The sequence below is a fragment of the Carassius auratus genome, chromosome 32 (assembly GCF_003368295.1).
Source record: "Carassius auratus strain Wakin chromosome 32, ASM336829v1, whole genome shotgun sequence".
Lineage (NCBI taxonomy): Eukaryota > Metazoa > Chordata > Actinopteri > Cypriniformes > Cyprinidae > Carassius > Carassius auratus.
The window spans coordinates 8,618,945-8,632,563 of NC_039274.1; the positions used below are offsets into that span (position 1 = coordinate 8,618,945).

At 37.1% G+C, this 13,619-nt stretch overlaps 1 protein-coding gene across 1 annotated transcript in view; it reads right to left on the minus strand.

Annotated features, from left to right (window-relative positions):
- LOC113051528 (unconventional myosin-Ie-like) overlaps positions 1–12,873 on the minus strand; it is a 42,060-nt gene extending 29,187 nt beyond the window's left edge. The window contains 1 exon segment of the mRNA XM_026215360.1: positions 12,641–12,873. Within this exon segment, the coding sequence (XP_026071145.1) occupies positions 12,641–12,643 (3 nt within the window). The 5' untranslated portion in view covers positions 12,644–12,873.
- Positions 12,874–13,619: the final 746 nt, after the last annotated feature.

The following is a 13,619-nucleotide window of genomic DNA, read 5'->3' on the forward strand; positions in this document are numbered from 1 at the left end:
ATTCCTACATCTGTTGTTGCTCCCTGGTGTTCAACTTTTCTAATTAGTAAACAATTCATTACATTGTAAAAATAAAGTTGTATTTAAAACCAAATTTACAGGAGTACGTTTTTTTCAAGATAGTGCTATTTCAGTCGTTCTATTTCCAAATTTCAGGTTCAGTTCAATGTGATACTAGCGTTTTCTCAGTTACTATTTGTGAAGCAATTTCTGAGTGAAAATTCACAGAAAGTTAATCAAAAAAACAATCGCAATGGATGAGCACAACACTGTAATTTTACTCTCTTCTTTCTGAAGAAGTCAAGGACCACACCTATACTCAAAGACTCAAAGTTCTGGACCACACAAAGTCAAGCAAGGAAGAAAACAACATCTCTGCTTTTAAAGAGCTATAGTTGGTCGGTCCCACTAGGCTTATTTAGGGATGAAAGTGTTCCGTTTTGTAAAGGAACACCGGAAACGACAGAAGCTTAAGTTCACTACACTTGTGCTGTGGTTCACCCAGGAACAGCAGGCATTATTTACACCACGACAAAAATGATACCCATCTGCACCATGCAAGGTCAAAATCCCAAACTCCATGGGAAGACATCAATCAGGATTTAAAATAAAAAGGCAATTAAATATATAAAACGCAACAACTTTATTAGAAACAGCGGGAATATGACAGCCTTGTAAATGCAGGAAACCCCAATATCTGTGTTAATCACCTAATTGATTGATTTACAGCTTAGTATGCAACTGTTGACCAAAAATATATGACAAGAACATTGCAACAACAAAGTTGTTGGTTTAGAGTGTTTATTTTAAAGTTTAAAGTTGATTTATTCAAACCAAAGTTTTCGGATATCTGCGATGCAAAATGGCACTAATTGGGTTTGTATGAAAGCGTGAGCATGTGGTAAACTTGGGGCATGACAATGTCTCAAAAGTCCTTCTGGGATGTTTGTATTTACCAGTTTGTACAAATCGTCATTATTATTATTGTAATTAATTGTCAGGTCTATTCAAATAATTTAGTTTGCAGTAAGATGGCAATGTCCCTTTACTACAAAAATACAACTTCTACACAAAGATGACAAAAAAAAAATTGCATCTTGTGTGTTTCTGCTTCATGTATTTTTTTTTATTTATGGGGGTGCTGCAAAAAATGATTCATTACATATTATATCATAATTGTACAATAATATCATGTTTTGTACATGCAAGTTAGCAATATATATATATATATATATATATAGAAAGTCAACAACTCAGGAATACAATCTTATTGTCATAAGAGTGCACCATGACATACTGCTTTGCCATGGATGATGGAGAAACAATAAATGGTGCAACTCACCATGCAGAATCAAGTAATCCAAATGACTGCAGGATAAATGAACACATTTGTTGTATTAATTGACTAAGGAGCAGCTGAGTCATCAGTGTAATGTAATTCTCCATACTTGTGAATGGCACATATGTGAATGGAGAGTATAGCACACTAAAAAATGAGGGAGGCTACAATCAGAGATGAGTACAAATACATGAAAATGTATTTAAAATACAAATACAAAATAGAATTACATTAGATTAAAAAAAAAAAAGACTTTCAAATGAAAAATACAAAAAAGTATGGATGCAGCCGATACTCCTGTACTCGTACTCGCAAAAAAAGCCCCGATACCACACAGTGTGTGAATATAGCTGTGTCCAAAAATAGAAACACAGAACTACAGAGAGTAGAATGGATATATTAGAGATAAATAATGAGATGAATATCTCACAGACATCACTGGAAAGTGTGTAGTTCGGTCGGATATTTCAAAAGTAATATGTATCAATATGGATATGGATATGTATCGGCAAGTACCAGAAATAAAAGTATGGGTATTGGACTCCGTGACGAGAGGGGCAGGACCAAAAGCCTTGAGTCCCACAAAGGAGCTCCTGAAGGATAAAAGGAGGAGTGACGAAAGTGCAAGACAAGAGAGGACCAGACCTGGATTTTATTTTTGTTTTGGTTGTGGCTATTTTAAGTTTTGCTTATTTAATTATTAAAATAGTTTCAGGTGTTCACCATTTCCCAGGCTCCTTCCCGACTTACGAACTTTGTTAAAGAGTCCTTCTAATAAAAAGTGGTAATGGTGCATCCGTACAAAAAAGTAATTTGTAATTCAAAAACGTATTTTAAATACATGTATCTGAAATACTTTCCATCCCTGGCTACAATAACACTAATCATCCCACTGGGTCTGGCTGGCATCACATATGAACACAAATGAAAATCTGCCCTTTATTTTACCCACTTATTATATGTGTGGCACTTTAATAAATGTCAGCAGCACCAGTCTTAGATCCATACTTACATGGCAGGCCGTTCCTTCATGCAAATACCATTGCCTTATATGGAGAGTGTGGAGCGGAGCACAGACTCAGGCACAGGAAAAGGCTGGGTTTGATTCAGTAAGGCGGCAATTTTTTTTACCTCCTTAAACAAACCTTTCCTTACAACCATCTGGATTTTACACAAAGGACCTGCATTCACCCATGGCATAGCTGAAGTGGGATCAAGTTAGCCCTAGTCTTTTATTTTGAAGTGACAAAGCAAGCCAAAATTACCCCAAATTATTTGGTATGCATCTCTATTCAAAGTATAATCAATTAATGAATACAATCACAAGGCACATTCTAGCGCACTTCAAAGTTGTAGCAATTTATTTTTTTATTAATTGAGCCCAATCCGTATTTGCCCTTATAAAAATGTACTAAATGGATTTGTAAGCATATAAGAGATGCTCGCATGCTGAGTCTTTTCTGACATCTGGGTCTTTACCAGGTCAGTAAGTCTCTTAGTCCTTTCCAATCAGTTCTTCAGAGCATAAACCTTGGCTCTCTGATGCATTATAATTGTTTGCATGATGATTAAAAAAAATAATAATAATAAATAAATAAAAATCAGCAATTGACAGTAGGGTGTCAATACTGATGGGAATTCCAGGGCAAAATGTAAAAGTGTATAATGGTATTTTCCCAGCAGGCAGTTGTGAAGCCCTTACAGTCTAAAAGGTTCCTGGAAAATGTCTGATAAAAATGATCCCAGCCTGGACTACTATGTACACAGTGTTGGCCTTCATTCTGATTGGTAGTAAACCCTGGGCACAGACACAACAGACTAGTAAATTCACCACTGTAATGTGCTGCAGAAAAACAGGCTTATCCATAACCAGACTGTAAACACTAATACTGAGTCACAACTGCTGAAAAAGCTCAATGCTTTAACATTACAGTGAGGTTTTCAAACTAAGTACAAGCCCAGAGATTAGACTAATCATAGGTGTGCAATACATTTAAACACATTACAAAATCATCATACCCTCATCACACTTGTAGACATGCCTTGTTTGTTCATTTGGGAAAACCCAGAAGAGCAGAGAGGGGTTTCTGGGTAAGAAATGGCAATGGAGGCAGTGCTGACTATAGCGTCCCTCCAGAGACAGCAAACACAGAGGGTTTGTGTAAACTGAGATAGGAGTGACTCTGAAACCTCTGGCTACCGCAGAGAAACTCTGCTCCAAAGTTTTCAAGCCCACCCATATTATTTCTACTCGCTTTTGAAGGCAGTGGAAAAGAATGTAGCACGTTCTGTCTGATGGGGAAGTCTGAACGCCATCGCTTTCCCCTGAAGTACACATAGAGATGGATTATGTTTAGATAAGGATTCCAAAAATGGCGCTGAAATACAAATAGTGCAGCTGATGAGACAAGGTGACAGTGATCATCATATATACGGCAGTTTTTAAACGCAGGATCGAGGGAGGATATAAACAGATCATTTCATTCATATAGTAACACTATCTTGTCGTAGGTTTATTGGTCATAGTCACATATTAACCAGGAGATGCATGGAAACAGGTGGTAATCCCTATTAATAAATATTTGTAAACAGACTTAGTTTATTTTCCTTCTAAATACTTGTATCTTTAATCTAAATACTTAGAGTATTTTCCTATTCATGTAAATTATAATAAAAGTTTCATTGACTTGTAATTTGTCTGAAATGCTGCACAGTGTAAGACAAATTGCAGACTATCAGAAGAAATTAGATGTATAGAGTACTTGTTTTAAAATTTTCTAATTTTCTCTGTGAGTGTGAAGGTAAATCTGGGTGGCCTTGGATTGTAAACTGTAGCTAGACAAAGTACATATGCTTCTTTAATAAGGTTTGTTTTTCCTAAGTAAATTATACATATCCAGTTTTCAATGCTGGCCAAAAAAAATTATTTCTCAGAGTAAACATGATTATACGTCATCTAATCCTGTTTGCTTTGAGCAAATTCAAGCCATCATTTGCAAACCGGCCACCTGTCCTGCCACAAGCCACTACACAACAACATCACCACCTCAGAGAAACACTGTACTTTTGCATTTCGAAACATTTCTTGCTACAAGAAAAGCAACTAGCTGATCAGTTTACAACAAAAACAAATCAATAAATAAGAATAAAGCTAAATAAATTTCACATATTTTAACTGGCTATCGAAAATGTAATAAATACGGTTGCCCACGCAACCTTTATATTCTGCTTAGAAGCAGTCATAGATTATGGCTCCACTAACTGTCTGCTTTTAAAAGATGTATGAAAAAAGGTCTTCCCAGAACACACAGATGCACACCGATGAATACATAAAAAGCCTGAGACTATGTTCATGGGGCAGATTTATGGTTATGTGGTGTACTTTGTACCTTTTAAAAAGGTGCAATTTCTCAAAGTATAAACACACAGAGATCAGGCTTGTACAGTGTTTAATATCACACACAAAAACAAGCAGATAATGACCATTTCATGAAGCTTCCTGTGTACAAAAACAAATGCCACATCATAATTTGGGTTAAATTAAATAGTGTCTCAAAGAAGAAGCTGACTGGGAAATAAAAGTAATAATAATTCCTGTTTAGTCCTTCTACAGCGCACCTTACATGAATATTTGTTTTAAGAGACAAACTCTTAAAGGGACAGATCACCTTACGCAGTCTCATGTTGTTCCAAACATGTCTTTGTTCTGTGGAACAGAAGAGGACATTTTGAAAATGTCTCAAAATCTCTATGGGAGCCAGAGTTGTATGAACCTCACGGACTTCCAAAATATGTTCTTTTATGATCCGCAGCAGAAATAAAATGTCATATACCTTTGGGACAACATGAGGGTGAGTAACTGAACAATTTTTTTTTTTTTTGGCTGAACGATCCTTTTGAGTGCTGTAGTCATGAAGCCTACTGTACTACAAGTGCTCTGGTACATAAATAACTTCTGCCTCATAAAACTGTCCTGTCTAAACAAATTTTCCACAGATACAACACAACATAAGGGGCCACATTACCAGCCCACATGAGAAGCCTGTAATGAGGGCATTAATCAAAGTCAGGCATATGTGGGAACTTGATTAAACACAACAGCGAAGCCCAAGTCCCCTCTAGCTATTTCTTGCTCTATATTTTGAGCTGATCTTTAAGGATTGAGATCCCTGACTGAACAACACCCTCGAGCACACCTACATAACAATGAGGAGAATGTGATCGTCTGCCATATAGACAGGGAATGGAAGAGCCAGTCGGACAGGTCTATGGTGGTGGTATTTATCGACGTCATACTTTCAAGCTGATATAACATCAGTACAGTTCTAGCGTCTAGTGTAATTGTAGAGACAGGGTGGACAAAGCGGGAAGCTTCATTGTGGTCAGGCCTGTGTGTGAGTTCCCAGTGATGGCAGAGTCAGGGAAGAGAAACAGAACCAGCTCAGAATGTTATTCTTACTCATATCCAACAGGAAATGGAAGCTGGCAAGTGATGAGAACAGATCCTCCAAGTTCCCAACTGAGTAATGGTTCTGATCAGAAACAGCAAACGGAGGTCTTGCATTAGTGCCGCTTCCAAGCACACAGCTTTATCACTCTGATAGGGAGACAGCTTAACATTATTTAATTACTGAGATTAAGAAATTAGATTGTTGTGGATTGTTGTTTTTGTGAATTGTTGGCCTTCTGGAAAGTATGTTCATTTACTGTACATGTACTTTAATGTTGTTTTAATTACTGCCTCAATTCAGCGTGGCATTGAGGTGATCAGTTTGTGGTACTGCTGAGGTGGTATGGAAACCCAGGTTTCTTTGACAGTGGACTTTCTTTGACAGTGGCCTTGGGGAAGGCATGGCCTAGTGGTTAGAGAGTTTGGCTCTTAACCCTCAGGTTGTGGGTTTGAGTCACAGGCCGGCAATCCACGACTGAGGTGCCCTTGAGCAAGGCACTGAACCCCTAACTGCTCCCCGTGTGCCGCTGTATAAATGGCTGCCCACTGCTCCGGGTGTGTGTTCACAGTGTGTGTGTGTGATCATTGCGGTGTGTGTGCACTAGTATGGGTATGGGTCACCATACTTGGCTGTATATCAAGTCACTTTTTCAGCTCATCTGCATTTTTTGGTCTCTTGTTTCTCATCTTCTTCTTGACAATAGCCCATAAATTTTCTAGGGGATTCAGGTCTGGTGAGTTTGCTGGCCAGTAAAGCACACCAACACCATGGTAATTTAACCAACTTTTGGTGCTTTTGGCAAATCCTGCTGGAAAATGAAATCAGCATCTTCAAAAAGCTGATCAGCAGAACGAAGCATATAAGCAAATAAGTGCTCCAAAATTTCTTGGTAAACGGGTGCAGTGACTTGGACCAACACCAGCAGATGACATTGCACCCCAAATCATAACGGACTGTGGAAACTTAACACTGGACTTCAAGCAACTTGTGCTATGAGCTTCTCCACCCTTCCTCTAGACTCTAGGACCTTGGTTTCCAAATGAAATACAAAACTTGCTCCCATCTGAAAAGAGGACTTTGGACCACTGGGAAACAGTCCAGTTCTTCTTCTCCTTAGCCCAGGTAAGACGGCTCTGATATTGTCTGTGGTTCAGGAGTGGCTTAACTAGAGGAATACAACAACTGTAGGCAAATTCCTTGACACATCTGTATGCCTTGACCCCAGTCTCAGTCCATTCCTTGTGAAGTTCCCTCAAATTCTTCAATCGATTTTTCATGACAATCCTCATAAGGCTGCAGTTCTCTCGGTTTGTTGTGCATTTTTTTCATCCACAGTTTTTCCTTCCACTCAACTTTCTGTTAACATGCTTAGATACAGCACTCTGTGAACAGCCAGCTTCTTTGGTAATGAATGTTTGTGGCTTGCCCTCCTTGTGAAGGGTTTCAATGATTGTCTTCTGGACAACTGTCAGATCAGCAGTCTTCCTCATGATCGTGTAGCCTGAACCAAACTGAGAGACCATTTTGAAGGCTCAGGAAACCATTGCAGTTGTTTTGAGTTGATTAGCTGATTGGCATGTCCCCATATTCTAATTTGTTGAGATGGTAAATTGGTGGATTTGTTAAACGTGAACCAAAATCATTACAATTAAAAGAACCAAAAGACTTAAACTATTTCAGTCTGTGTGCACTGAATTTATTTAATACACAAGTTTCACAATTTGAGTTTATTTATTATAATTATCTAAAAAAATTATTTAGGCTGAAGGTGATGATTTACAGCTTAAATTCTTATATTTAATCCAAAAATAATTATAAAACTTACTTGTATATATATTTAGAATTATTTTCTACTAGTAAAATATGAGTTACTTGGAGCTGTGAGTACATAATAATAACAATAAATAAATACAATACAATAAATAAAGCTCTCTCAAACCTCTCGTTATAACATTGACATATTTGTTTGTTCTGATCAGGAGAGGCCAATTCACCACCAAAATATTGAAATAAATCATTTTTTTAAATGCCTACATCAGTGAAAAACTGTTTATTTACTTATTTACTATTTACAAACATAATTTACTGCATAGTTGAAAGTGTTTTTTTTTTTTTTGTCAAATCATTAAAAACTGCTAACCAATCAAAATAAGCAAAAAATAAAAAATAAATACTGAATACAACTAAAATACAATATTAGCAGCAGATTTATCTGACCGTGGCAGATTGGATCTCAGTTAAAAAAAGGGCAAAGTAAATCATACTTCCTCTGGTAAATGGCACCGGATGAATGTTGTTAGCCTCATGCACTGTGTATAACGTTGAGATGACCAAGATGATTATGTGGCAGATTAAAGTCCTGTTCACACTGACAATGAAGAAATCATCATGAAAAAAGGTCTAATTGTTTCTAACAAGCATGTTTATTCAGCTGAAATATTAAACTTCAGGCTATTTGGCAGCATGTCACTGTCTTCACACCCATTGGTTGATTTTTCATTGCATCACTCGTTTGCATAAAGCTTTGAAAATTCCTATCTTCGTCAGTTATAGTCATTTAGGTGCTTTGACTTGACAACTGAGTGAAAGGGAAATATTCGTAGAATTATTTCAACGATCTCGGAACATTCAGATGGCTTATCCACCTGAATTCAGAGCATAGTTCCCCATCACTAACAAAGCATATGCAAATACATGAAGAGGATACAGACTGATAATGTCAGTGAACAAACTTTTCACAGGCTGGGTTCAAAAAGTCACGGTCAGTTTTAGCTCAACAGTGTTTCTGTTTATCTGCAAAACTGACCCTGACTCTAGAGGCAACGAATTGAGGCAACACTGTAGTGATATTTGGGCTAGAAAGGGGTGACATGAAGGTAAAACGTGTGAACTTCTCCCCCAAAAAGAAAAACATGGAAAATGAAAAGTGGAACTACTTTTTTCCTCATGACCTCTGTCCTTAAGACAGGAATGAGAGTGGCAACATAAAACAATAGCCTTTTAAACCGAGCACTGTTATGATCCTGCCTCTGATGTTCTCACTTGCTTTTACCTCTGGTTTGTGGGAATATTTGACCACGAGTCATTCTGTAGCCCTGAATAGAGTTTGATGAGTAAACACAGCCTAGTCATTATGTACCTTTTGTACAGAACCCGCATTTTTATTAACAAATGCAACCAAAATATATAACATGAACATTTATCTGAAATCTGCACATTCTGTACATTCACAACATAACACACAATCACACACACACACACACACACACACATACATGACAACAGTCAACATATTCACGAACGTTAAGATATAACCAACTGTGTTTACTAATTAGGATGTTTGCCAAGACAAGCATTTTGATGTAGGCTAATTTTTTCTGTATTTGTTCGTCCAAGCACAAAAAGAAGCGAAAAAGAGAACTCCATTAAGTATTTGCACGCTGGATGTGTACACAGAAAATTTCTCACGCAATCCGCAACAGTTCCGTAAACTGTCCCAAGCTTCTTTTACACTCATCCTGACACCTGGGCCTTGGGGCAGTCCTTATTATTGTGACTTGACAGGTGTGACTGAACAAGAATGCACGTGTTGGCATTTGAAATAATTGTTTTCTATCTTATATTTAAAAATGTAATTTATTCCTGTGATGCTGTTATGGTTCTGTGTGCTATACAAGCATGCGGCAAAGGAGTAATCGAAGAAACAGTCTCTTAATTATAAAATCCACCGGAAATAAGAACAAGGAGTCCAGAAGCAGGAAGTAGCACAAAACACAATAGAACAAAACAATAACCGGCAAAGGAGTGAACGGAACAGGGGAAACGAGCACAGGTGAACAGAATAACATAATCAAGTTTACGCGGGGAAACTTGGTCAAAGGAACTAAACAGGACAGGAGAACAGGAACAGGGAAAGGCCATAACCGTTACAGATGCAAAGCTGAATTCTCAGCCCGTCATTACTCCTGTTTTCAGTGTCACAAGATCCTTCAGAAATCATTCTTATATGCATTCTAATATTTTTTATTATTAGCAATGTTAAAGACAGTTGTGCTGCTTATTTTTTGTGTGGAAATCATGATATTTTTGATGAATTTAAAGTATAAAGAACAGTATTTATTTAAATTAAAATAGATTTATTTAAATAAGTATTTTTAATGCATCCTTGCTGAAAGTATTCATTTCTAATAATAATAATAATAATAATAATAATAATAATAATATATAGGTGGCTTATAATAGCAAAATTCTCTAACAAAATTATGATCTCCAGGAAGTGACTAACTTGATATCAGTAGGAACAACCATCCAAAGAATTACCACAAAGACAAATTAGCCAGATCGACATATGGTGCACATCACAATGAAAAGGCCGATAGAGAATTTTTTTAATTAAGGCTTCATTTTAGTCCAAATGATGTTTTCATTCATCTTTTTAAACTAGCATAGTAAACAAATCATATAAATCTTAACTTAAACACATCAGTGGATATTATCTTTTATATACAAGCTACTGGGGTGATCTTCTAGATTGGATGTTTTTAATAAGCACAGTTCAGCGTAGTTCAGAACCAACAATAAAACAGCATCTAGCTGATATTGAGAGAAAATAATTGCCATGCCTGGAAATATATACAAACTGTATGTTACACAAAAATACTGACTAATAGGGACTACAGATTTCAGCCATCTTACTAGACATTTCTCTTATTTGGGCAAGGGTTGCTGACTCTTTCAAAAAGAGTCTGGATTCCTCAGCAATCCTGTGGCGGTGTGACATAGAGGCTTTGAATAGGGGGATGTTACTCAGCATGTACCGCCCATCTGCAGCTTCTAATGCAAAACATATGCTGCCATACTGACCTACTATTCAGCATCTGGCAGAGAAAAAAAAAAGGAAAAGAGGAGTAAAAAAAGAAAGTTAACAAAGCTACCATCCTACCAGATACAGCTTAACCTGTAAAACCACTTCTGAAATACTGTATGGAGACCAATTACACTGGACCAAGATACACCAAACAATGGTGAGGAGACGAGCAAGATATTGACTTGATATCTTTCTTTTAAAACAAAGAGGCCACAAAAGCTCTTCTCTACAGTGTTGAAATAAATAATGAACAAAGTGTTCAGTGTGTTTGGCCTGAAAATATCATGGGCATTATGGGCAAAAATGCCCTCATACTACATAGACAAATCTTTATGAATTAGTTTTCTAAGTAGAGTAGTTGAGGCATATTGGTAACTGAGTGACATATTACATAATCAGCCTAAATTTCAGCTCTTGCACAGCTGGTATACATCATAGAATTGGGCAATGTTGTGTAACAGACATTACCTCTAGTTCATATTTCAGAAATCATTTAATTTCCTTTAAGCTGTCATGACCAAAATTAGTAGAATCATCAAGGATACTCTGACGTAAAACTGCAGTCAAAACAAAAACAGCTCACAATTCTGCCTGTTACTTCCATAGATAGACACTGGGAGGTCACACTGAGTGTGACATTCTGTCATAAGATAGATGGGGTTGGTTTTAGCCTAATTTATAGAAGCCTTCAACAATGTCTTAATGGATCACTTATGATATCTGTGATATTGTCACCACATGACCACAGTTAAACACAAGTCTGATTATTCTTTGCAGAAAAAAAACTTTATCAAGACCAAATGATAATATTGCAATACATACTAAATACCAGACAGCATGGATCATCTACAAAAAAGGGTTTGTCCCATATGCATAAAGCCCAAGGGAAAACTAGTTCCACCGGCTGCGTGGCTTGCAGAGAATGTCTCTGTGTGTACTGAAGAGACAGCTGAACTGGATTTACTTGTTTTTCACCTGATCTGTACCTGTTCTTCACCAAGCTGACAGGCTGAAAAAGACACTGAATGTGAGACAAGCAGAGTCTGTGAAAGCATCCTAACATGGGATCCAAGGATCATACAAAGCCGAAAACAATCAAGCGTAACAGAAGCCTTTTGCTCCTATTGCTTGAGGAGCTATGAAAAAACACTGTCGCTTTCCACCATAACAAGAGGAAATGGTCTCATTGTGGACACATGCATAAGTACACACAATTATTCAAATCAGAACCCAGCCCATCCTTACGGGAATGTAAGGAAGTAAGTTTCACATGCGACTACACCTACTTGCATCTCTGTGTGTTCTGTAGCCACAGACACTGTTTGTAACTTAGTTTCCCACTATTACATAAAAGACTAAGCCAGGTTGGAAAGACAGAGTATGTTAATGATGAGTGAAAAATTATTGCAAATGTGTCTAACAGAAACACTGATCTGGGAAAGTGGAAACACAATGGTTATCTATCTGACTCAAGCCTGGACAAACACATAGTGCTAAAAATAGCAGAAGACTAGGTTGCAACCATAACCTGTTCAGGAACGGCTGAGAATTAGAGACTGGTTCTATCAAAGTGAACAAGAGATGGAGGGCAAACAATAGCTGAATATGACACCCAGCCGGAGCTGTTAGACCAGCCACTACATTAATATGTTTATAATAACAACGAGGCCATAGAATAACTAAAAACGTTCACAGGGTGAATGTACATACACAAATCCATGGTAAATTTACATTTATGTAATAAATAGCCTATTGAATGAAAAAAAAGTTTAGTACTTGTTTTGACCAAATAAAAAATTAATAATTTATGATACCAATTACATATATTAGTATCCTATACGACTCAGTGAATGGTCACATCCACACACACACACACACACACACACACACACAGCATGTCTATAAGGATGCTGAAAACAGGAGCGGTGTCTCTTGTGTTTATCTCTGTCGTACGTGACCTGTGGGAAGTACATTTTCACTCACCATGTTTATTCGTTTATCACAGCGCAGCCGATCTTCTGATATAATCCGTTCTGTAACTGGTTATTAAAATAAAATAAGCCTAATAAAAGTGTCTGGGTGATGTCACAGTCTCGTTTATCCTCTGGTGCTGTTAAATGTCTCTTTAGGACCAGTGTCGCCGCTCCATAATAGTGTACACCGCGCCGGTAAACCGCTCAAGCGCACTGACTGTGCTGCAGCGAGCGTCTGCTCTACAAAGTTAAACTTTGTGGCCGCTGGCTGACGGAATCAAACAGGAATAACAACCCATAAATGGAGAGTTTCGTTTGGCCAATGGGAGTGCCGCTCGGCACGTCATTCCGAAGGGTATCCCACCAAATGATTTCGGGTGTATTAAAGCGCGTCCTGTATGCGCACAGAGCTGCGTAAAATATATTACTATATCACTGTACTGAACAATAAAACCCAGAGTATATTTCACTTTTCAGGAGTACGCGAGGCACAGTGTTCACTTTATTTTATCAGTGTTTTCGATTGTGAAGTACCTATATGTTAAATTATATTATATTCTTCTTCAAAAAAAAAAAAAAAATCAATCAATCAATAAATAAGATGCTTTTTTTTGGATCCCAGATTATTAATGAAAGATCGTTTTTATATTTTGTTTAATATTTTTTGAAAATTTTTATATTATTCTAAATTATATTTATAGAATTTATCATCATCCTCATCATTATTGTAGATTATTTTTTAACTTAAAATCCAAGTTCATCATGCAATGTCGATTTATATTTTCAATATTTTTGTTCTATATTTATATTATTTTTTATTATAGTTTCAACCTGTCCAACATTACAATCATATAGCATTTTATCATTGTATTTGAGAAAGGTATACTGAGTGAAGGAGAAGAGTATTTTCATCTTGTGACTGTAAGGGGCAGTCGTGACCTTACTGAGACTCTGCATGCAAGATTACAGTCTTTCCAGCAGGTGGAGCC